The sequence below is a fragment of the Scomber scombrus genome, chromosome 10 (genome assembly GCF_963691925.1).
Source record: "Scomber scombrus chromosome 10, fScoSco1.1, whole genome shotgun sequence".
Classification (NCBI taxonomy): Eukaryota; Metazoa; Chordata; class Actinopteri; order Scombriformes; family Scombridae; genus Scomber; species Scomber scombrus.
The window spans coordinates 25,511,485-25,538,154 of record NC_084979.1 but is presented as its reverse complement, the minus strand read 5'-3'; the positions used below and the strand labels follow the sequence as shown (position 1 = coordinate 25,538,154).

The 26,670-nt window shown below is 41.3% G+C and overlaps 1 protein-coding gene across 1 annotated transcript; it reads left to right on the top strand.

The window, feature by feature from the left end:
* Window positions 1-1,228: 1,228 nt before the first annotated feature.
* On the top strand, window positions 1,229-26,460 carry LOC133987499 (inactive dipeptidyl peptidase 10). Its single transcript, XM_062426891.1, has 25 exons — window positions 1,229-1,267; window positions 7,120-7,234; window positions 8,173-8,268; window positions 8,441-8,535; window positions 11,114-11,185; window positions 16,335-16,387; window positions 17,057-17,138; window positions 17,673-17,793; window positions 17,906-18,060; window positions 19,341-19,438; window positions 19,645-19,768; window positions 20,164-20,205; window positions 20,307-20,411; window positions 21,033-21,124; window positions 22,109-22,156; window positions 23,601-23,719; window positions 23,815-23,862; window positions 24,151-24,249; window positions 24,757-24,823; window positions 24,963-25,157; window positions 25,246-25,300; window positions 25,406-25,505; window positions 25,617-25,675; window positions 26,073-26,145; window positions 26,243-26,460. The coding sequence occupies exons 1-25, from the start codon at window positions 1,229-1,231 to the stop codon at window positions 26,458-26,460; spliced, it is 2,370 nt and encodes a 789-aa protein (XP_062282875.1).
* The last annotated feature ends 210 nt before the right edge of the window (window positions 26,461-26,670 follow it).

Here is a 26,670-nt window from a genome sequence, read left to right as displayed (position 1 = left end):
TATCAAATTGGGGTCAATGGTCTAATTTGTGTCAGTTTAGGGTTCTTTGACATGAAAAAAGTTAGAACCACTGCTCTATGTTGCCAGCAAAGGGATTTTTTTTTTCTTAGGTCATGTAAGTGGAAAAATAACGACCACAGGAAGTCTGTCTGAGAGCTGCTCTATGTGGCAAAACTGGCGATCACTGAGGAAAAAGTGACCTGCATCATGTGGCTCTTTGTCAAAAACTATATAACATAACTTTTTTTAAATTACAGTCATGTGTTGTTTGTCACAGTACCTGACTTTCAGTGGTGGAGGACGTACTCAGATACTTAAGTAAAAGTATCAATACCACAATGGAAAAATACTCGATTACATAAAGTAAAATCCCTGCATTCAAAATCTTACTTAAGTAAAAGTAAGCTGCATAAGTATTGTCAGCAAAAAGTAAAATATGAAAGTGCTCATTTTGCAAAATGGTCAAACTCTTAATTTGTCCATTTTGCAAAATTAGTATGTTTTATAAAACCTTTTATATCCACAAATGAACCTCATTGTGTCCATCTGTGCATTTAAAACACGACAAATGTTCTAAAATGTCTTTAAAGGTCTTTGAGTAATTAGTAATTAAAGCACTGCAGCATTTCTCCAATTAATTGTATTCTATCAATGTTATACTCTATATTATTGTATTATATTACACACACTACAAGCGTTGATCTTTTTAATTAGCAAGTATAGAATTGAGCTATAGTTGCAAGATTTAAAAAAAAAAAAAGAAGAAGCTTATCAATAAAATTGGCTGCTAATGGTTCCCTAAATATTATATTGTCTTATAATTACTCAGCTGACTGTTAGGAATTGTGAAGCATGCTGAAGTCTATATATACAGCCGTCACACTGTCATGATTTATTTCTGAGCCAATCAATAGCCTATAAACAGATTGGAAAAGGGCGAGTTAATGAAGGGGAGAGAGAGAGAGAGAGAGGAGAGAGAGAGAGAGAGAGAGAGAGAGAGAGAGAGAGAGAGAGAGAGAGAGAGAGAGAGAGAGAGAGAGAGAGAGAGAGAGAGAGAGAGAGAGAGAGAGAGAGAGAGAGAGAGAGAGAGAGAGAGAGAGAGAGCACTAACCCAGCGAGGACAAACTTGAAAGAAGCGGGGCATGCAGAAAAAGCTCCGCAAGACAACAGTGCAGCTGCTCGGCGGGTTTTGAGGCTCTAGAGGCGGCAGACCTTGTTGCGGATTACAATGATTGCCACAACTCAACAAAACATGACCACGGACCTGGTATGTGTTTGTGTTTTTTTTGTTTTGTTTTGTCATTATTATTGTTTTATCCTCACTTCCTCAGATTCAGCGCAGATAAGTGTGTGTGAGAGGTGAAGGGGAGATCCTCTGGTGTGCAGTGGGGAATTCCTCATGCATGGTCACACTGCATGCAATAACCATCGATTAGTATATTTGGCTGTCTTGCACACTCAGACTTTTCCTCATCAATATCCATCTCCTGGACAAGCTTGACTCTGTGCACTGCGGTGCAGGCTGCTGTAGTAACTCGACGTCGGGTCCTGCTCACTCTGTTGTCTCTCTCTGTCCCATGCAGACTTTAATAGCATCATATCTGCATCATTGACACGCTCATTTTCTCTGATAATCACACATAAGAATTTGTCCCAGGAGACTGTCTCCTCCAGCTTGGTCCTGCACAAAAGGGCTCAAAACTACATCCTGCACTGTATGATTGATTATCTCTCTCTGCTGTGTAGGTGTGTTGTCAATGAACAAAGACTGTAGACCAACATCTTCTGTTTTCTGATCACACACACACTCACACACTCCTTACTGAGTACAACACACATTGCATTTAGTCAAATCTCTTTAATATTCTGTAGATTATAATTTAATACAGCTTTCCTGTTCAATTGTAACATACATGTCAGCTCCAGTGTCACTGAGACTTTCTCTGGTTTATTTATGAGGCAGCTCACATTTGTTTGTATGTCAGAACCAACTTGTGAGCGCACAGTGAATTTCACACATCAGAGATTCATTGTTTATCAGTATGTGGATTTTACACAATTCATTAGCTTTTAATGGCTTAAAGTGTATAGATTTCTTTAAGATAATATTGTTACTAGTGTTATGTCATTACACTTAGATTTCTGTGCATGACTAACACCTACACATAACAAATATGCATCATCTCCTTCTTTGTATAAAACTTCTTTATGATGCATCAGTCAATGTCCAGAAATTGCTCTGTGGTGCTTGTGTTTTTGCACAGTGCAGTGCAACGATTTAAAAGCTCGCCAAGTCGACTAATTAACAGATCTAATCAAACTGTCAGCCTTCTTGGGAAAGAGTTTCAATCATGAGATCATTAGTACACAGTTGCCCTGGTGGAGAAAGTGTTGTGTGAGAGAGCAGATAGAGTTGTAAAGATTATTAGTTAAATTAAGTCTAATTGGTATGTGATATGACGCTGAGCAAAGTGATGTTTGACATGAAATGACACACTAACCATCGGGTTAGATCGTGATGAAATCTTGGTGAAACTTCTCTGAAGCAGCTGTGTGATAATCCTGCAGCACTGTTATCTCCCTGAGAGGGGCCACACAAGGCTGTGAGGCATACAGACAATCCATTACCTACAAATGTCGCAACATCTCATGCCACAGTCTCCAATCGATATGCTTTACACAGTGAAGCAATTAATGAGGCAAACTACATTGTGTGTCTCTGCTGAGTGGATGCAACGGTTTATGGGATGCATCTGGGTGCTACTTGTGTTGTATATTTATGAGTTGTAATATTAGACACATCATGATCCAGTGGACAAAGTGCATTGCAGAGTCCACATAAATGTCTTGTGATATAACACATTACTAAAAAAGCAATGACACAATTTCATGCTAGAAAACTTTTGGTTCTGGTTCAGTAAATCTAAGGAGGTAAATTGATTTGAGAATTGTGATTGATTACTTTTTTCAAAGGCAATCATGTTTTAATTTTAATCCCTGACATTAATGATGTGACAGTATCACACATGTAGTGCATACCTCGAGGTTATCATTTGCTGATAAATTAGTTCAGTAGAGTCTCAGCTCTCTTTTTCATATTTTACTCTAACTATACATCATGTCACACACTGCTCTCCCGTGTGTGTTTTACTGTCACTGCTTGTTTCCTAAGGCTGGAACGCAGCCACTGTGTAGAGTGGCTGGATGTGCCGAGGAAAAGCTCCCCCTTTACAAGACCCTTTTGTCCTGTAATTTTCTTATGCGTGATGGTGAGCATGAAAAGAAGAAGATAGGGTATAGCCTTGCAGCAGTAGAGGCTAAAGCGGCAGGTCTTTTATTTCACTAAGGCTTGTGCTGCATTGTCTAGCAATAGCCTCGAGGCCCAAAAAAAAAAAAAAAAAGATCTGCCCAGTTAGTCCCATATGGTGTCTATACCACCTACTGCTTTTTTTGAAAGATAAGAAATACCAGAAAGGGAGAAATGGTGTCGCAGTGAGTAGCAGCACAGTATATTTCATATGTGATGAAATATAGCCTAGATATGAATCAATACCTAGCTGTAGTGTCTCATTACTTCAGCAGGTTGGTTACCATTTATTCCAGACACGCTTAAGTTACAGCCTGCTCTAATGATGACCTTCATTCCAAATGAGGCAGTGAGAGATATTGACAAGGTAATACACACATGGGTAACTTGCTAATCTACAGCTTTCCCTTGTGAGCAATTACAATGAATCATTTAAATCAGATGCATATAGAGTATATTGAGGGCTATATGTGTCTGCCAATAGACCTCCCCACACACCTCCTTTTTTATTGTGGTGGTTATATCTTTGATGCCTCTGCCGATGTCGTGAATGCAATAAATACCATTGCCTGATGTTAAAGTGGGGTCTAGAGGTATGTAAATACACAACCGGTATCCACAAACATTGGTTCCCTCATTCCCCCTGCATGTGATTTATTGTTGGATTCTCTGCGCCTCAAAGACACAGAAGATGGAGTTAAGGAGGTCTCCTGAGCCTAATTTATGAATTCTTAGCATCGCCTGGATTCTGCAACCTAGTTGTGGTGCATGCCTCGCAGATTGAGTAAACGTGTTTGGTGTGCTATGCTCTCTCATTCTGCAATTTCAATCAATACAATTGGAATTGCTGGACGAAGTGGCTGGGGAGAGGGAAGTCTGGATTTCCCTGCTTAGGTTGCTGCCCCCGCGACCCGACCCCGGATAAGCGGAAAGAAGATGGATGGACAATTGGAATTGTTTGATTTTGTGTACTCTCAGGGAAAAAAAGAAGCCAGTTAGCTAGAATATGTGCACAGTTTAATAAACAGCACCAGCCTGCTAAGTGTGATTTTTAAGTTGAAATAGTAGAAAGGTCAGAATAGGTCTTGGTATTCCACATGGATGTGTCACACTTTGCGATACAGATGTGCTCAGCAGAGGACGCCTACCTAAAAGTTTCCTTTACGGCTGTATCACCTTTATTAATTGTTTCCCTCTGGGCCTTGTATAACTGTACACCGTATCGATTCTCTCATTTGGTTGACTGAAAATCCCTGAGCTCTGTTGGTGTAAAGTAACATCTCTCTCTTCTGTAATGCAGTTTTTGCATGCTTGGCCAAAATACCATCTCAAGGGGATTCCTTCAGGAGAGTTATCCATAAACATAAAGACCTTTTGATTTGCATTCTGGCACTCTTTGGTGTTTGACTGACACCTCATCTGGGCGTCCGCTCCAACTCCCGAGGGATCATGCCGGCTGAATAAAATAGATGGCTCACTGAGAAAGGTCTACGTGTAATTCATTTTTGATCAGCAGAAATCCTGCTCGGAGAAATATTTGCTTGTCCATCAGTGTGCTGAGTGAGATAAGTCCAGTCCATCACCCGGCTCACCTCATCATCTGTTCCCCTGTGCCAGCAGTTTGGACTACATTACATTCCCCCGTGCATTGTGACCAGCATCCAGTTATCACTAGCAGCTTTGCCCGGATTCTGCACAGCGCATCAGCACCTCATTTACAAGTGTGACAAAACTCCTTTCACCCAAATGTGTGATTCTCCTTGTCTGTCTTAACAACGGTGCAACCTTAATTGGAAGTGTGCTCTAAAGTCTGGGCTCAAGGGAATGATAGGAGCTGTGCATTACATTAGGAGGATGTTCCAGCTCTCACGTTGCACAGAGTAATTAGAGGGAGGACTTGGAAATGAAAACACAATGTGGTGGAATCAGTCACGTAGAGGAATTTAATTGAAAGTGTCATTTTCTGCTATGAGATCTTGGAATTGCTGTGTAATTATTTATAATATGTTCAAATGACATGTAACCATGACACACAACCTACCGCTATTCGTGCAAATTTTATACAGCATTGCTTTGTTAAGGAGGTTCAATTCAAAATTCAGTCATACAGAAAGTGCTGAAGTTGCAGTATGATTCAGTATTGACTTCATACTCCCAAAGCTCCCATAGACTATCGTAGGTTTCATTTCTGATAGAAGGATAATGGTGGTTCAGAGAGAGATTGTGTGCTGAGGGGGTTAGAGAATAAGATAAAACAAGCCGGTGCTAGAAAGGCCAGTAGATACAGCGCCTTGGACATCAATCACCCTGCTCTGTCCTGCACTGAGGGTTCAAACATTACTTAAAGGTTGTCCCTGCAGGTGCAACTGGTAGTGGTTTTTAATTTGAACATGTTATGATGCTGAAGCCAAGGAGATCTATTAAAGATGAGACCTTGGCAGGGGTCCTGTGCTGGCTGCTGGTCAGGATAAAGCAGACTTCATATGTCCTCAATTCATCTAAAAAGTAAATAAAGTAAAGTCCTTAGAATGAGACTTCTGAAATGAATTTTGTGATTTTAAAAAAAAGTATCAAGGATTTTACTCTACAATGAATAGATGACATATGGACCCATAAAGGAAATAGAGAAATACCACTGATTCTGGTTCAACTGCAATGACCTCTTATCTTGGACAATTCAGCATATTTCACTTTTCAGAAATTGGTTTTTAAGACACTTTGACTCGAGTTATGTAGGTACATTGTCAGTTTTTTTTAGCACTTTAATACACCAAATGTACCAGGTGGTCAAGGGAGATAAAGAAATGTATGTTTATGTGTGCGGAGAAGAAGAAGTGCAGGTGGGGGTATTAAGGGGAGTGCGGCCAATAACACAGATTCAGGGACAGCTGGTATCACCCAGGGAGCACAGAGGAGCAGCAATCTGTTGACCACTGAACCGCATAGATGCCCTCCTTCCGCTGCCCGCCTACCAAAGGCCTGGAGGGAGGTGAATGGGACAGGCGAGGCTGTGAGGGCCAAAGCTAAAGGGGTGACCAGCCATGAGGAAGGCTGAGTTTTATGGCTGCTCTGTGATTGAACTCTCACACTCCAGCAGGCACGCGGCTCCAGCTGTGCCAGGTTCTCATTATGAGGGAGTGGAGCGCAGTCGGGGAACAGCACGCAATTGTGTTTAATTGTGACTAATACTGATGCTGCCTCAACCCATGAGTTCCCCCTGATCGCATCCAGAGGGTACACAAGGACTTGAATCTAAACTTGAAGTTTTGCTGTTTTTCTCCTTATTTTTATCGCCTTCTTAACGACTTCATCCAAAGCTGTTGAATTAATCTTAATGCACTAAATCACCTCTTTGCAGACGAACTAGCTTTCTTTTTCTTTTAAAGCACTCTATATTTTCAGACACAACACATTTCACAAACATTTTTCCCACCCTCCCTCCATATTATAGCAGTACCACATGTCCCATCAGTCATGTAACAGGTGAAATGAGGCGATGGAAAGGAGAAATTATGGTGCGGTCAAAATCGCTGCCGCAATTATAGTCTAATTTCTCATATGCGACAATTTAATGCAGTTCTCATATGGAAAATTTGGGTAATTCAGCGATATCTCTGTGAAGCTGAAGACTGGTCTCAATTCCCCTGAGGCTCACTGTACTGATGTGCCTGTCGGGGAGAAATTTCTGTGAGACTGTGGAAATGAAGCAGCACTAATGTCCTCCCCCTCCTCAGCTGTGCTCGCATTCATCACTGTGTGTTTGTGTGTGTGTCTGTGTGTGTGTGTGTGTATGTGTGTGCTTTCCATGGCAGGACCTGGGGAGCTCCGACGGTCCTCCGCGGAACTGGAAGGGCATAGGAATTGCCATGGTGGTGATCCTGGGTGTCATGTCTTTGGTCATTCTCTCCGTCATCCTCCTCACGCCTGGTAAGAATGTGGAAAAAGACATGGTGAAAAGGTTGTGAAGAGATGAGTGGAAGACTAAAGTACAGTTAAGGGATATGGCTATTAAATTTGTTCCACATTTTTGTTATGGTCAGCAAATATCATGTGCAGAGCCAAAACAACAACAGACTGATCTACTTACAAGTATTGTGTGTGTATTCAAAGCCTGATACACTGCATTACTCCATGCCCTAGACCTCCATTGTTGTCCAAAAATCGAATAAAAACACAATGAGCCACACCACTGCACTGGGTGACAGGTTCTTTCAAGAGTTTTGGGCATGTGCTTGTTTAGAAAAGTTTCAAGAGGCTAATAACACAGCGGCGATGTTTTCAATTGCCGGGGAGTAGCTCCATGTACGGCAGATGCCACTGTGCATTTTGATTAGGTAATAAAGTACTTTTAGGAATTTACAATGTAGTACAAAGTCAAGAAGAGGTTGTGATACATAGCACAACAAGCCAGCGAAGCTTTGTAAAAACAGGACCACCTTTCTGCACATACTCAGTGGCCTTGCGCAGCTCTTCTCTCTGGAGGCTGAAAATCTGACCTGACGTCTATGGAGCCATTTTTTAAACAAATATACATGCCCTTCCCAACTCTTCGGGGCGAAAACATGTCACCCGGTGCAATGGTGCGGCTCATTGATGTGTTTTTAATTGTTGATTTGGCTCTGCACATTAGAGGAAAAATAAAGAAAATCACCAGCCGTATCCATTAAGCTAATGTGGAGATTAGAGGAAAGCATAATGCATAAAGGTATCAACAGTCACATTGCAAAGAAAATGCAAGATCTGAATCCAAGACTGAAGCAGAATTGAAAGCCTCTCAGTCTGCAACACTCTCAGAATGTACTTTTCTGTAAACAAGAGAGACTTTCTGATGCTAACTAACTAACTCTGTCTGTTTACCTTTGAAGATGAATCTCACCTGTTACTCCGCTCCCATCTCACCATGGAGGATTTGGAGAGTGAAGATTTCAAAGTTCATGACCACTGCGCGACATGGTTGAATGGTAAGACTCCTGACTGACAAAGTGCTCACGACAGTTTAAAACCACTTTAATGATGTAGCCTGAAACTGAGCCAACAGTTTGCAAACAGAGCCACCGTCGCTGCCTCTGTGGATTTATGTCGTCACTCTAATAACACAGGACCCTCTTCCCTGACCTGTCTTAACCCTGTCAGAACACGAAGTGGCTCTCCGCACCCGAGAGGGACACGTCCTGTCATTCAGCCTCAACAACAACCTCACCACTACCCTGCTGGACAACAGCTCCCTGGTGAGTTGTAGCCACACAGCATATGAGGACAAAGGACAGGTTTCAGCATTGATTGGCTTATGCCCACAGACAGCTGAACAAATTGACCGGCCAATAGACTAATGCTCCCAGATTGAGAGACAGTCAGTGGCTGTATAACCCCACTGGTTCACATCCCACAGTTGAGACAAAAAAACATTTGGCTGAGTGACATTATCGGCTCATTTCACCCCCAATCCGGTTGCTCTGTGAGTCCCCAACATGTGCATTCAAAGAGAATTTTCCAAGCAAGGGCATCATTTCGAACACCGCCTCTGCACGACACTGACAGACTTATATGGGTCATTGCCATGAAGCTTAAAGCAGGGTTGTGTTGTCAGGTTGAGAAGAAGTCTCTCCGCGCTGTTGTGATATGGTGTGTCATCTCTGGTGCTCTTGTTAGTTCCAGAAAAAGATATTTTCTTGTGTGAACACCAACCGTGAGATTTCTCTACATAAATGAATTGCTGAGGCAATTTTAGCTAAATATAGTGTCAACATACGAGATTAGAATTCACAGTGCACAAACAAAACACAGTAGCACTTTTAAAAACGAGGGTTTGGATGTGCTTTACAGGCATAAAAAAAAGATGATATGAATAAATAGTTCAATCATAGACAAACAAATAATATTAAAGAAAAAGAACAAACCAGGGCAAGGAAGCATTAATAATTTAGATGGATTTTGAATTCAACCAGTGTAGTGAAACCATCAGGGGTTAATATGGGGACATTGGGGAGTTTTAGTTAGTAATACTGCAGCAGAGTTTTGAACTAATTGTAATCATGCTGCAGCCTCTTGGATTAAACAAGAATACAAATATTAAAGACGTGAGGAGACAAAATAATGGAGGAGGCATTCAAGCTGGTGGAAGACAAGAAGGGGTTTAGTTTGAAGCGTTGTCAGATGGGAATTTTATAAGTGTTGCATCAGAGTCTTAATATTATTGTATTTTGAGGAAAATTAACAAAAACACATACTCATTGCCACATTACAAATCTAGTCACACTGTTTAAGAAAAATAAAGAATTGCTGATGTTATTATATGATGTGTAGTCTTGCAGAAATCAGATAAAAATGTATCAACATTAAAAATTAAAGCAACGCTGTTAAATAAACTGAAGGCTATAGTATTAAATTATAACATCACAAGTCTTTTCAGCATCTATATGGGAATTAAATAAATAGCATGATAACCAAATCAGCTCAGGTTCCACATAGCCTACAGTCGTGCAATCTTCAAACAGGCTGCTCTATGTGTCTGTAACTCCATCGGTCTGATTCAGTGCTCAGTTTACTTTACTTTTCTCACATGTATGCATCTGTAAGCTATCTCTTGTGCAAACACTCCTCAAATGAATGCCAGCCATGCTCGTGAATCACATTCATCATAAAGACAAGTGGGATTATCTGGAAAGACATCATGTGAGAAAAGCTAATGAACACAAACATGGGATCCATATTTTACTATCCTGTCTGTGTGGGGATATGAATTAAAATGAGATAGTTTAGACTGATTATAACTACTAATACACAAAATGATAAAATTATTGTACATTATAGGACTTTTAGCATTATTGATCTTGCATCATAGAAAGGGCAAAAGTATCGTACAAATACAGTAATTATTGTACATCTGACAGCGCTGTTAGTTTGTGTCTTAGTTGAAAGTAACAGGCCAGAATAACTGACTGAAAAAGGACCTCTAGGTTTCTAGAAACCAACTTAGTAGCATGAATCTAATAACATTTCCGATTATACTTTAAACACAGCACCTACCTTAAATGCTTGTCTTTTTTTCCCCCCTGCAGTGTGACTATGACAAAATAGGTTAAAAAGCCTTTGTACAGCCTCAGTAATAATCTGAATAGAACTCAGTTTTCAATTTTCATTCATGTCAATTACAGGGATCACTAAATTAATATCCAAAAAAACATGATTAGAGTCTCAACTTCACATCCTGTCATTCAATGCTTGTACACAGTTGGATATTATTTTAAAAAAGGCAGTTAGCTAAATGATGAAATTGTTGCCAGAAAAGATTTACTGTGAAAAATTAGGGTGATCATTCCTCATCGCCGTGTTCACAATGGTCATTAATTAAGGTTTCAGCAACTCTTGTCTGAATAAAGCTGTTGGGAACATGACAAAACAAAACATCACTTCACACAAATTGATGAAGCCAGCGATGCTCCGTTTTCTATGTCTAAAAAAGGGTCTAATATGGGTACTCATCTCCTCACTTGGTCAGATTCGAAAGTTCCCCAGGTTTCACACACAAAGCTGGACATCATCAGTATAGTGGTGATAACAGACCCAGTTAAATTGATGGATAACGTCCCCTAAAGGGAGCCTGTTAGTGGAGAATAACAAGAACCCAAGATTGACCCTTGGGGAACTCCACAGCTCAGATCAGCACAATCTGACAAGTAATCAGAAAAGGATATAAATACGTTATGATTCGATTAATAGGACCATTCAAGTATTGATATCATAACACATTTCCCCCACAATAGAGCAAATGATTGATTAACTAATTTTGCTCTTTTTGTCCTACAGGACCTGACTTCTACTAAATTCCAAGTGTCAGCAGACAAGAGGTTTGTCCTCTTGTCGTATAACATCAGACCGGTAAGTTTTCTCTGAATGCCTAGTTGACTCAGATTTATTCCAGAAAACACCTTCAAGACTTTTACCTTCAGGGAACATTCAGGTCCATAAATTATCCTCTAATATCAAAGACAAGCTGTTATCCGTGACAAACCGCTGCATGTCTGGCAGGCCACTAGTGACTGTGGAACAACAGTGACATGCATCTTAATCAGAGCCCCACAAGAAACAACAGAGAGAAGGAGTGTGAACATGAAGGAGGAGGTTGAAGAGAAGGGGGGGGGCGGGGTGTTTGTGCATGTGTGTGTGTGTCTATGTGTGTGTCTATGTGTGTGTCTGTGTGTGTGCCTGTGTGCTGATTTTGCTACTGCAGCAGTCCTTGGCTCTGTAAAGCAGCAAGCCAAATGACTGGTATAACATATGGGGACTTGAATATTTAAACTGGTTGAAGGAGGAAGGTGCAGGGGGGGTTGAGGAAAGCTTATAGTGACTGATCAGTGTGAAGTGGATGGTGGAAATAGGGGGAAGGGGAGATCAAGGAGACGAGAAGAGGTAAAGTTGGAGTGGCGGTAATGAAATCGCCCTGCTAGTTCGACGGGGAATTTTAATGAGAAGCTGACGAGAATCGTAACTGCAGGTGGTTTCAGATGAGCGTCAGCATTAGACACAACACATAGATCCTTTCACTTTACTTTAGCACCATGTAGCCCCATTCCAACCCCCCCACCAACCGTCACACTCTGCAAATACCCGCACCGTTAATAAATAGTTGACTCTTTCCTCAAAGGGCAGGCAAGTTGTGTAATGTGCAAGTAATCGTCGAGGGAAGAAAACTGAATTAGGAAGGAAATGAAAGCCCTCAGCACATTTTCCTTGCATTTTTATTAAAAATCTGAAAACAGATTTTTACTGTTGTTTGGCTCTCTCATGCTCTCATTCGCTCAGTAGCCTATCTTCTCCCTCTCAGGGTTTTTTCTTTAAAGATCTGCTTCTGCTTTAATCACTGCGTGTCATATATTTCTGTGTGTGTGGGGGGAATGAGCCTGTTGCTGTGTTACAACATTCGTCACACAGACAGTGGATCCACTCTAACTGAATTATTGAGTGTTTTACATACATTCCATCAGTTTTCAGATATCTGAGTACAGAAAGGGCTCACACCTTTGCCCAATTTATGGGCAGCTTTGGTTTATTTATGCCATTTCATTAGCATACTTCCTTTGATATCTGCGGGCATTGTCTATTCTCATCAGTATGCTCAGCGTGTACGCACACTACACGAAATCAGTGACAGTCAGCATGCCACCTTGAATCATGTGAATACTTAGAAATGTATAAGTGTGTGAGCTTGGTTGTCATTTTGTGTGTGTGTGGGGGCTATTTCTCCACCCCCCGACCCCACCCCCTGATTCTACCTCCCTCCTTCTCTCTCCTGCTTCATCTTCCTCGCTCTCACTCACTTTATTCTGTCTATCTCTTGGGGGATTTGTGCTGACTGAAGCAGTTTGCACCAGGCACCAGCTTTGCCGTTCGGAAGAGGCGCTGCTGAGAGTGGCAGAGAACCAGAGAGAAAAACAGAGTGAGCAGCAGGGAAAGCCACTTGCAATGGAGGAAGGGGAGGGAGAAAAATGGGATATGTACCATTTGCCCAAATACACTGCCCAGTTGAAATCAATCAGAACAGCTATCAAAGAATGACAGAGATGCTAAAGAAAAGTGCTGCAGTGGAGAGAAATGGATGAACAGGCTGTGAGTAAAGTTAAAAGGCTTCTCAGGATTTTGTATTAGCTCTGGAGGCTTTAGGGAGGTTTTTGTGCCTGGTGGGTGAAAATAAATGGATTTTGATAGAGGGTATACATAGAAGTGACTTAGGGATTTGGCCACATAGGAACAACAGAAAGCAGATTCCCTACAAGAAAATGTCTTTTCTCAAAGCCTGTGTAAATTAAGCAGTTTTGTGTGTGCGTGTGCGTGTGGGTGTGCGTGTGCGTGTGCGTGTGCGTGTGCGTGTGCGTGTGCGTGTGTGTGTGTGTGTGTGTGTGTGCAAGAGGATAAAAGGAGAAAGAGGAGACCTACATATTTTTTAAAAGAGTCATGGCCGGAAAGTTTAGAGGAGATGGAGGCTTGTGGGATTGATGAGCCCAGGCAAACCGACCGGTGCCTGTCAAGACAGCGCAGTTTAGGGACAAATAAAATGCCAAGAGAGTCGTGTCTCCACTCTGCAGCAAATGCTGATGGGTGCTCTTATCAAAGGCAGCGCATTGTGGGGCTGCTAAGAAATGCTTGTGAGGCAGGAACAATGTTGAGAGGGAAGGATACTGCCGTCTCTGTATCGTCTGTCTTGCTGCTGCACACTAGACAATATCTGTGCTCAGGCGAACGGTGTTGTAATCACTGTATGTTTCCTTTGTTACTCAAGAGTTAAGAGATTTATCTGACACGTACGTAGTTGTAGATGCTCAACAGCAGTGAAATGAAACTGCAACAACTCCGACAACTGTGCAAATAGCAAACATTAAGCTTATATAGCAGCATGCATATTAAAAGCATAAATATAACACTACATACAGTAACTGAATGCAATAACAATATAAAGCTATATGCAGGGAAAATGAATGGAATATCACATAATATATATGTACATAATGAAAATAAGGTACAAATTAATATAAGTAAAAAAAATGGCTTAAAATGGCAAGTTATAAACAATCGGAACTATGTAGGAAATAGTACAGGATGTGTGTTGTGTAGGTTATAAGTGTTGATGGTCTGTGTGGCCATGATGGAGAGGAGAGGCTTCCCAAAGGGCAGCCACTGAAACAGTTTGTGATTGGGGTGGTGAGTGTCCTTAATGATCCAGTTTGCTCCGGACATGCACTGCCTAGTGTAGATGTCCCGGAGGCAAGGAAGTGCTGTCCCGCTGATGCGTTGGGCACATCGGATCACTCCGTGAAGGATATTCCTATCCTGAGAGCTGCGATTGCTGTACTAGGCGGAGATGCTTCCAAAGAGTATAAAGCCTACTGTGGCGGTGTACGAGGATTTCTGCAGGGCTGTGGAGATCTTGAATTTCCTCAGCTGTCTAAAGTGATAAAAGCACTGCCTTGACTTTTTCACCAGGTGGTGATGTGTGTAGACAATATCAGCTCAACTCCAAGATATTTGTAGCTGCTCCCTTTCTCCACTTTCTAGATCCTGAGTGGTGTATAGTGGATCCTTTAGTTCTCCCTCCTGAAGTGTACCACTATCTCCTTGGTCTTGGAGACATTCAGGTCCAAATTATAGTCCATAGACTATGATGATAGGACCTCCACCTCAGCACCCAGGACACAACCTTCACCACCTGGGGTCTGATAATCAGGAAGATTCTGACCCCACAGTGAGGAGCTTGGTGACCAGTCTGATGGGAAATAAAGTATTGAACACAGAGCTGTAATCAATGATCAGCAGGCGCAATTCCCATTGTCAGGTTATCCCACGCTATCTTCTGAGTGTTTCATCCGTGTGTTGTGGCCACCCCAACCCCCCATTTTGGCAGTATGGATTGGGGAGCGGGCGAGATAGTAAATGGGGATGACAAGCAGAGCGATGTGGAGGATTTATGACATGCTACTGGCGGCCACATTAGAATTCACTCTGCCTCTCTCTGACTGTTTATCACACAGACACACAATAACGTACAGTCTCTGCCGCCGGCTTCATGATGTTAAATCACAAGCAGAATCGTTGCGTTCCTTAACAAATCATAAACAGCTGATCGAACATGGTGCTTATGGCAATGCTGCCCCCTTTGGTCCCGAAGAGTGATCGTCTCTTTGAAAGTCAGGATCTGTCAACTCTGGCTGTCAGCCAGTGCCTCTACCCTCTTTGCATCCTCTCCTCCCTTCCTGTCTTTGTTTCTTTCTCTCCATCACCCTCTGACACTTTTCCCTTCAGTGTTAGGTCAATTCATTCCTTCCCCTTCCTGTTCTTGCTCTTATATTCTGTTGTAACGTAGCTGTTTCCATGTACACCGCATTCCCCTCATGCTCAGACTTTACACTGCAATCAGATTTCAATTTCATTTAGATAGCCTTAGAATTTATTTCCCGTTCTTTATCCCTGCAGCTTTACCCCTGCGTCACTCCACCAATGCATTTTCCAACAACAGACAAACAACACAGAGAGAAATCCAATTTCACTGCTAAGTGTGCTGTATAGAGGATGTGACATTTAATTTCTTTAGGGACTGGTTTTCTCCGAGGCTCAGGCTTTCAGAGGCCACTGGGCAAATAGCCTGCTTCCAACTCTTTGCTTGTAAAAGAAAAGAATGGTCTAAATCAATATATTACGCAGAATTCATCAGGTAATGCTTTGATCAATTGTGGTTATCACACACACACACACATTCATTGATTCGGGTCTTTAGTCGTCTTCAGCGTGTTAATTTAATTATTCATTGAGCTGCTGATGCTTGTGTCAGGGTTGAGGCAGACTTGCCAACCACAATAGATCTCAATGGGAAGGGTATTAGCTGTAATGATACTATTTAATAGGAATGTCTGTCTTAGTTTTTATACGTTCCTTTCCAATCTCGTATCTCGTTGTTTCTTCTACTGAGGGTTAAGAAGAGTCCCAGTGATCCTTTTTTTTATTATTCAGATGAGATCTCAGTAATGATGTAATATGTATGAAATTGCTGCCAGTGCTTTGATATAAATCGAGTCTATTAAGTTCAGAAGCAATCAAAGCAACGTCAAAACACTTGATGGACTGAAAATGACCATGATACTTACAGTAAGAGGCTGCTTTTTAAAGTCAAAGAAAAACACTAAATTATGACATATAAAACCACTATCAACAAAATTATTTGAAGTTTGTTGAACCCTTTTCTTTCTAATTTTGTATCTTTATCCTGTGTTGCTACCCTTTTATAACAGTAATAAGCCACTTGATGCAGTGCTTTGCAGTGATTGTAGAAAAAAACCTAGAAAATGCAAACACAGCTTCCCGTCGCTTATTGCTCACGTGTAAGATTGGCCTCAGCGGCGTCCTTCATAACCTTTGTTTCACTTTCATTTGACCTTATTTATACATGTGTGCGTATGAGCATGTGTGAGCACTAAAATGTGTGTGTTGTCATCTTAAGTGTAGCTGCACCTGTATGCATGATATCCTCTACCTCTTTCAGGTGTTCTCTCAGTCCTTCACAGCCTCCTATGCTATCTACAATGTGGCTAATGGGTAGGTGGAATCATGAATGCTAATGCATGGGCTGCACTGGGCATGAGCGTTACCAATGCAAGCAGACCTGAGGATTGAAAAAAAAAAAACGTATTTCAAGTGTGTCTCATCCAATCAGAGCCTCGTGTTTCTGTCAGACATGCATTCATTCGTCAGTGATCGTTCCAGGCTCCATTTCCCAGCGTGAGGTTTGTACTGTACTTCAGATTTCACTGCCTGAGATTCATATACAGCATTAAATCAGTGATGAAACTCTGTGATAGCTATGTGGATAATCCCCTGGAACTTCTGAGGAATGGTTCCCATAAAGGATTTCAAGAGCGACCTAGAAAATTGATCATTGCCTGAGTATGCCTTGGAGGAAAAATGTCTGCCTGTCCTGAGGAAGTGAAAAAGTGTGGCTAAAAATATGGGCAAAGAAATGTTGCACTCTTGCATGAATCAACCCCGTTTTCTGTTTGGTCTTCTCCCTTCTCTGCATCTTGCTCTCTTGTCCTCACAGTGCAATCTCTCTCTCTCTCTCTCTCTCTCTCTCTCTCTCTCTATCTCTCTCTCTCTCTCTCTCTCAACCAAAGCTCAAGGCCAAGGCATGGATGGACCTCAGAGGGCTTTAAATAGTACACTTGTCCCTAATGGAGGGCTTATGTCTGAGCTGTGTGTGTGTTCCAGGGATCTGTTGGAGCTTAACCCACCGGACGTGGAGAAGGCAGTGCTACAATATGCCTCTTGGGGGCCTCAGGGGAACCAGCTGGTAAGCCAGGCGCGTCCTTGTTCACCTGATCAAACTGTTTGTCAACTGCATTAAATAACATGTTCAATTGATAAGTAAATTTTCTCAACCCTTGCAGTCTGAAAAACAGCAGTCTGTCTATGAATGAAACCTCCTTTTGATATGATTTTCATAATGATAACATCAATGGTGCTGTGTCTTTGTCATTATGAGATAAAAGTCCAGCTGTGAGGTTATTGCAGAGACTGCATCACAATAATGGGTTTGTTTTACACTGATAATAAAATTCATCTATCTTCCATCTCTCGTACTTGGCGTCTGTTGCTATGTTGGTTATCATCTGCAGCATATTAGCTGGCAAGTAAAGATTGTATTGGCTCTCACCCACGTGTGTTGGCTAATGATTCATTTGCTCTTGGATGGCGTCCGACGCTGGATTCATGCAGCCATCGATGAGGCCTGCAACCGAACTGTCTTTGATAATGGATTGGCGCTGTGTGTATGTGTGTGTGTGTGTGTGTGTGTGTGTGTGTGTGTGTGTGCTACCTCTGCCAGGTTTATGTGTTTGACGGAGATATCTATTACAAGCCGAGCGTGACCAGCAAACCCCTGCGTCTCACAACCACTGACCAGGAGCAGAATGTGATGAACGGGCTCAGTGACTGGACTTATGAGGGTAGGATTTAGTCCATCTTCACAAAAAGTGTTGTGAAAATCTGCCAGCAATAATCATAAAAACACAAATTGTGTACTTTTAATTTAAAAACTTTTTCTGTCTTTTAAAACAGAGGAGGTGCTCTTGACATATGTTGCACACTGGTGGTCGATGGACGGGGCACGGCTGGCGTACCTCACCATCAACAACTCTGCCACACCAGTGATGGAAATACCACACTTCTTAGGTGGTCTCTACCCCTCCAACGTGTTCTTCCCCTACCCCAAGGTGAAAACTAACTCAAATAAAACTAACATTGTGTCCCAAATCCATACTCCATACTCAATGCGACCCAATTGACCCAGAACATACTGCGACGGTGCAGAATATGAAGAGTAGCCTATTTGAGGGGGTTAAAAACCCGATCATAACCAGGATACTACTGCGCATGTAAACACACTCACTGATTCCAAGCAGGTTTTCAGTTTTAAGTGTGTTGACACTGACAATATTAAATAGACTCAAAGCAGACAGAATGCATACTAAATATGGTCGATTTGTGGGTGTTGCTCTTGATGCATAATATTTGGACAAAATTAAGATAAATTGTGGGTGGAGGTGAAACAGCTCCAAAAATCAAATAATAATAAGTATTTTTATTTCTATTTCTGATTTTTAAATGGCAGTGACATTTGAAAGTCACAATTTGATTGACAACCAACATCCCACATTAAGTTTTATGTCATTTAATGTCAATATAAATGATAAAGTATGTTGACATTTGTGCATATTAACTGTTAATATCGTATATGATGATAAGTACTATTAGTCATAGTGGTACATGCTGTATAGAATAAGTGTGTATTACGGATTTGGGGCACAGCTTAAAGGATCACATTTCTTAAAACATACAGTCAGGGGCTCAAATGAACATTAAAGCACATTTTTCTTGCTATAATCATTCCTCCTGTTCATGCTGACCATTAGAAGATCTCTTCCTAATGAGCTGCAAATCTGTTTTTAAAAATGTATCTGAAGCTATTACGAAGCTTCAGCCATCCAAATTAGTCAAATTAAGGATATATTTCAAATTATTGTCTTTTTTTAAAACCAAATTCCTCCTTTTTGCTGCAATCCTTATACTTCAGTTTAACATGCTTCACTGACCAAGCAAACACCACGAGGGAACTTAGCAATGAAAAAATGTGCACTTGATTTATTTAACTCACACTGTTGAAACATCAAACTAGCTTCAGATACACTTTTAATGATCTTTCTTCAATGGTATGGTGACTCTAGAGGAAAAGTCAGAGGATCACCAAAATCATTAGGATTCATCGTTTGGGAACCATGAATGTCTGAACCAAACTTTATGCCAGTTAATCTAATAGTTGTTGAGATATTTCAGTCAGGATCAAAGCGGTGGAAGAACCAACCGACACACATTTAGATCTCACGGCTTTTTCTGCTTGCGTGTCTGAAGATTTACAAAACTAACACATAACACTATTCATGAGTTTATTTATTTAGTTCATCATGAGTATATTGATTTTTTTGTGTCCTCACAGGCCGGCTCAAGCATCCCATCAGTCAGTCTGTTTGTGGTGAATCTGTATGGTCCAGCTCACACTCTGGAGATGTTGCCTCCTGACTCCCTCAGGGTCAGGTAGTACACATCTTTGTGAATGTAAAAACAGAATAAACCTTTAAAACTTTAGATGATACCTGTCAAAAATGATCGCTCATATCCAGGTTTCTCTCCTCCTCAATTCTTCTTCTTCTTCTTCTTTTTTTCTCTCTCTCCATTCTTTTGCACCACTCTCTCCCAATTCTTGTGTGTGTGTGTGTGTATTTTCTGCATCACCTCTTCAGAGACAGCTACATCTCCATGGTGACTTGGATCAGCAGCACCCGCCTCGCGGTTCGTTGGCTGAATCGCGCCCAGAACCAATCGGTGCTCTGCGTGTGCGAGGCCACCACAGGGGCATGCTCAGAGGTGAGCGGTCATCCGTCGTTCCACATTAGTAATCTGAAGCACCTTGGCTGCACTGGACGGCGTTAATAGAATTTTTTCTTCTTTTACACAGTGTTGAGGGCTAGGATTGATTTCCTTAAGCTCTCAAATCTCTACTGGCTGGATTAATATTTAAGGTCATTTGCTGCATGAGAAGAATTTTCAGTGATGTACTGCAGTATTTTGTTTCTTGCTCCCTTTCTCTAAATCCACACAGATTTCAGTTTACTCGTTGCCAATTACTTATTAATGGTGTGTTAAATACTTGATAAACATACTTTTTATTTATGCAGTGCTGTTAAAAATCAGCTTTAGAGTGAGTTTCAAAATGCTGTGATGAATAAATGGCTCTGTTTTGTGTGATTTTAAATGCACAGAAACACAAAATGGCCATGGATATAATGCAGAACCAGCGGCAGGTACACATTGCTTACGTTATTTATCATTATACATCACTTCCACTGTATGTCAGCAGTGTGCTTTATGTCTCTTGACTTGATTCTTTCCTTCGGCTCAACAGGACGTGCCGTTGTTTTCAGCAGACGGCTCTATGTTTTATACGATCCTGCCAGCAAAACAGGGGGCTCGTGGAGAGTTTCACCACATCGCTGGTCTTTCAGCCCAGGTCAGTTTGGGGGTAGTTAACTTTTAATCCCTCATGTCACCATTGAATAATATCTGACAAAATTGGTCGTTAACATTTCAACGGGAGGTCACATTAAACAGAGTGTGATTGCAGATCTCTGCAGCACAGAGCCTTTTCTCTCCTCCTCCTCCTCCTTCCTCCTCCTCCTCCTCCTTCACTATCGAAGCAATTTGTTTGAATTTATTTTCTCCCTATTTATGCAAACAATTACTGAAACTTTTATCTTGGGAGTCATTTCTCTCATTAATACTTCCATGTTCGTTTGCCCTTTACTCTTTTGAGGCAATCCAGTTCATTTCAATTTAATAATTCATCCCCACAAGGAAAATTAAGAAGAAGAATAATGTTGTTGTTCTTTTAATATAAACATTAACTATGAGGGAGGAAATTACATTTGTTCCTTTTTTTTCTTTCTCACTGAATAATTAAGTAGTTTGAGTCTCTCTCTCTCTCTCGTCATCTATGTCTTCGTTTGGTTTATTAACCTTTTCTTAATTTTCTTCCCATCCTCTGACATGCACTCACTGTATCACTGCACCTATTTTTATTCTGTATATCTCCCTGCTCCCACATTCATCTCTGTTTCTCTCTGTAACACAGCCTGCCATCCCTTCTGTTCCCCCTCGCTTCTTGACATCGGGGATCTGGGACGTCACCTTGCTCTGCGCCCTAGACGAGAAGGCTGGAAAGATGTGCGTGAGAGCCGCAGCAGTGTGTGTGGAGCGGGGTTGAATCATCCTTTATCGCCTCGCGCCTTTATCGGCTCACAGCTCCTTACTATGAATGTGCAAGTGATAAGAAGCGAGAGCAGAATAGTGGCCATCATTAAAATGATCATTTCCTGCTCTAAGCTTCGAGCGAATTCTAGATGTGTCAGCTGCCGGGGAGAAAATTCCTTCATTTGTTCGGATTCAGGGAACTGTACACTTAATTTAAAAACCAATACAGTACAGTAGAGTTGATCTTGGTGAACCTGGTAAAAGAAATGTGCTTTAATCTCTCTTTGCTTGTGGCAATGCACTGGCATTTGAAGGAAACAAAGGATTACTTACACTTGACCAGAGCACATTATTGCTTAAATCAGTCTTTATCCCGCTGGGGGCAGAAAAGCCTCATGATCAAATTGACCTCGGTGTCACAGAAAAAACAGTCAATCGAAGATCTATCCAGACAGTTATCTTCAGTGCCAGACATCACTCTTCTTCCAAACACGTCATTATCTTCAACGTTACTATCTTTACATTAACAAAGAAGTAGTCAGAGGAATGTATATCGATGTACATTTCTTTTATTTTTTAATTTAACCTTTAAACCAGATATGAAGCCCATTGAGATCAAGGAACTCTTTCACAAGGGAGACGTGGCCAAAAAGGCAGCAGCACACGTCATAATATTAATCACAAGATTAAAAAAACAACAATGTACAACAAGAACAAAGCAGCAAACACTGTTCAAATGATTTAATCCAACATCACAAACGGTGCTCTAGAAATTAAATGGGATACCCTGATTTATCAACACACCGAAATATGTAAATATGTGCAAATTGATTCTTGTCATGAATAATTGATAACCAGAATAATTATGATGAAGCAAAGATGCCCAAAGGTGATCTGCGGTTTTCGAATAGTGTGAAATAACTCGCTGTGTCTGTGGTTCATTTTTCTCATCAACAGATATTTTCTGAGCACAGAAGAGTCCAGACAAAGTAGACACCTTTACAGGTAAGTGTACTTTTTCCCGTGGAAAAAAAACACATACTGATTCTATACAATGTTATAAACAGATCCAATACTAGCATTATTGTTACTTATACTTAGACTTCTGTTTTCTTATTTATTGAGTTTTCAATTTTAAGACTCAAACTGAGTATTTTGGGAATGCCATTTATTTTCAAAGTCGTTTTTGTCTTAAACCAGATTTAAAAAATGACCTAAATGTGGCGCTACAGAAAAAATGAAGGCAAGTTATTACATTTCACTCTGAAGGGGACATTAATCAGAAACAGAATCAGCCTTATCGGCCAAATATGAGTACCCACAAAGAAAGGTTCTCTACTTTCTAATAATTCTCAATGTACTCAGAAACAATGTCCTGGAGGATACACAAACTGAGGATATACAGCTAAACAAAAAGAAGAAAAAATAATATATAGAGACAATGAATAAGAATAAAATAGTATATACAGTATATGCATATATGATTAGAAGATGTGATCAATCGGCCCATTAGTCATGCAGAGATTAAGTGTCATCACACGACTGATTGAAGTGTTTCTGTCTGTATACGTATGTACCTGTATCAAAATGATCTGATTCATCCAATAATTGTTGAGACATTTCTCTCAAAACCACAAGTGTGACCCTCGTGTTGGTGCTAGAGGAAAAGTCTGGGGATCACCAAATTTATTGAGATACATTATCTCGTAGATGTTGAGATAAGTGAAAAATTGAATTTCTGGTGGCATCAAATGGTGAAGTCATTCGGCATCACCCTCTTGGCTACTTGAATGTCTTTCAAGGAAAATTTCATGGCAATTCATTAAAGAGCCGCTGAGATATTTCAGCCTGAACCAAAACACACAGATATTTCCATCAATGCTGCTAGCATAACTAAAAAGACCCCACACTCATTCGTTGATGTGTGAACTCTTTATTCTTGTGTGCCATAAATGCTCCAGGCCAACAGCTGAATTTACACATTTATAATTCAGACGACAAGGCGAATTCTCCGTGCTGCTGAGGCCTGAGTCACTGAGACTTATGGTCCGACCTTTCTGTGAGAAACACACTTGCCTGTTCCCTCATCAGCTCTCCGGGTTTCATATGTTCTTTGGCTTCAGGAGATAGATTGGTATTATGGAGGAGGGAAGTTGGCTTGTAAAAATTGCCTGTGTGATAAATCCAGTATGAAATTTGTAAGCAGCTTTGTGTAGAGGGACATGTAGAGACTGGGCACCGCCTAACAGAGCAATCAGTGTAATGGCTTTTATGTCTAAGCCCATTTGTTTCTAAGAAGTCAGCTGGCCCGACTAGTTTGTCTCTTGACACTGACACTTTTACTTAATATCTTAGCAATCAATCGGCCTTCTCCTGGAGCAAATCAAACCGCTTTAGACTGTCCAATTCCTCTTTTGTGTGTCAATAACCCTCTTCTCTTATTTCTAAGTGTGGACCTGGATGGAGTGTTTCAGCGCCAGTGCATCTCCTGTAAACTCATAGATGGATGTGGCTTTTTTAAAGCTGAATTCAGCCCCAACCAAACACACTTTACCCTCTACTGCCTTGGTAAATAAGACATTTGAATGTAATGTGAAAGCTTCAAGCAGCTCTGACAGTTGTTGTTTTTTTTTTACAATGTTGTCTTTTGAAAAACTCCCCAGGCCCGGGAATCCCTAAAGTGACACTTCACAGTACAAAGGACCCCTCCAGTGAGTGTTACATCTGCTTGTCTGACTAATGATGCAATCACACACACAGAGAGCTACACAAAAACACACACAGGCTGTTAACAGTTTCCCATGACAGCCTGAGGAGGGCGCTATATACAAGCATACCACAATGTAGAGTCATTAATGTCCTGTTTGTGAACACTGCCCTCTGTCTGTGACTCTCAGTTAGAACCATTTCCCCAAACACTATCAGGATTTGATGGGTTGTTGTGTCTATCTTGATGTTCAGGATTAAAAAATGACATACTGGTGTTTAATCTCTTGTAGGGTATGTTGTCTTGGAGGATAACAGCGCTCTGTCTAAAGCCCTGGAGAATAAGAGGCTCCCTGAGACGCTGTTCAGGACACTTCCAGCTGACAACTATGGTACATCAAGTAAATTATTGACTATATTTTTTTTTTCATTTTTGCTCCCACCTTCCTAATCAATCAGTCTGCTTTCTAAACAAGAGGGTTGTGGTTAGATATTCTGGATAGTGGTTACACAATTACAGCCACAAAGCAATCACATATTCCTTTTAATGCTTCTCTCAAACAATTAAGCGGTCAGACAACTTCAGCAGTGACAATTGAGCACTTGCTGCTAGTATTTCAGTCTGGATAGGACAAATATAGTCCCCTCCAGGCTAATCACCACATGGGCGAAATTAACAAAGCAGTAATTTATTCTGTTTGGTGATTAGCTTATTAGTATGAGTCATGCCCTGAAGGACCAGCACCAAGTGTTCCTTCAGAGTGCAGTTGTGTATGCTTGTTTGTGTTTTGTTCAGAGTAAGTTTGTCTTCTCAGAGGTTAAGACGAAGCCCGAAATGCTTCCAGTTATTCTGGTGTGAACAGAAATTTGACCTTGTTCAACCCGTTTGCCCTTCTCAGATCTGCACCTGAAATTATCTCTACCTCAGGGTTATGAGGCCAACCTGCACCCTCTACTCATCATTGTGTAAGTGTCACTGAACAGGTCCGCTAGGGGCTATTTGATGTCAACTGCTTTGCAACCTATGATCCCCAGCCTTTACTTTACCATTACAAGCAGAACACCTGTCACCATAATAGCTGATCCTGTTCGTCTTGTTGCTCAGAGATGGCCTCCCCGGCAGTCAGTCAGTGACGGAGGAATTTGCCCTGGACTGGCCTCAGGTCCTCTCCAGCTCACACAATGTGGCCTTGGCCTGGGTGGACGGCAGGAGTGGGGTCGGACGTGGACAGAAGACCATCACGGTGGATCCACGCAAACTTGGCTCACTTAAAGTCAAAGATCATCTGGATGTTGTGGAGTCAGTACACTTATAATCAACAACATGAGGCCATATGACAGACATATGTTAGAGTATAAGCTAACAGGCTTTCATGATGTTCCTATAGGTTGTTGATGCAGCTGCCTTATATTGATGATCGTCGGATGGCCCTCTATGGCAAGGTAACATTACTTTCTAAATTTGGCATTTCCCTGCTCCAAATAACTCTTTCTACAAGGCTGTAGCATGCTTTGTGTGTTGTAGCACTTTTCTGTTTCTATCTGCAGGCATTTGGTGGTTACTTGACTCTCAAGATGTTAGCTGCAACAGATAAGCTCTTCCAGTGCACAGCAGCTGTGGCACCGATAACCGACTTTCGGCTTTATAGTGAGTTGAGATCATGTCATTGACTATTTGTACAATGAGGTCATTGAAATTGTGATTAAACTCAGACACACAGTTCATCCATTAAAGTGAAAGTTATTCCACTGTTTTCAGGCGCTGCATTCTCAGAGAGATATTTAGGCCTTCCAGCAAAGGAGGAGCACGTTTACTCGGTGAGGCCCTGAAGCCAATGCTTAAAGGTTTTGACAAGTTAACAATGATCATGGTTGTGGATTTACCAAAATGTACTACCTAAAACTAATGCACTCTACAACAGCCCTGCAATGAATTCTAGCTTCACGATGGGTATAACGTTCTCATTTTTGTTGTCTAATATTTTGTCCACCCCAGTATAAACTTAATAATGTAAACACCTCTCAGTATATGACACAGTACAATTGAACTGCACCACAACAGCCTCCAAAAGGACCATAAAGTTCACTGAAACAGTTTCAGTAAAAACTGAACATTAAACCTTTATGAAGGTGGGATTTATTGCAGACTGCTTTACTTTTAGCCAGGTAGTGGTAGCTTATAAACTACTCATATTGTGATGGTTTATCTTTTCAGACTGCCTCTTTACTGGAGGAGGTTAACAAACTGAAAGATGAGAACTTTCTTATATTACATGGAACTGCAGATGGTAAGCGTTTTATTATTTTTTATATATTATTCAGTGTTTATTTAGTGTTACATTTTTACTACTCGTGTTTATATGTTTGTTTATCTATGTGCCAAAGCGAGGGTACACTTCCAGCACAGCGCTGAGCTCCTGAGCCGACTGGTGAAGGTGGAAGCCAACTACTCGCTACAGCTGTATCCCGATGAGGGCCACGTCCTGAGAGAGCCGCGCAGCATCCAGCACTTCCAGCGGACAGTGGTTAACTACCTCCAAAGCTGCTTCAAGCACAGCGTCCTCTTAGATCCCATAGAGGTCGAAGTGGAGGAAGATGACTGAGCCTAGAGATTCCCTTCCCTTCTTCTGGAGGGGCTCTCTTTGGACTGTATGCCATCATATGCATTACCTTGAGTCAGATTACCAGGCACAAGAGCACAGGAGTGGGGACCAAACACATCAGATCACCTCCTACAACTTCTGGAAAATTTGATGTACTGTATACCTTGTTGCACACAATTATTTCTGCTGTTACACTGTATGTTTTGAGGC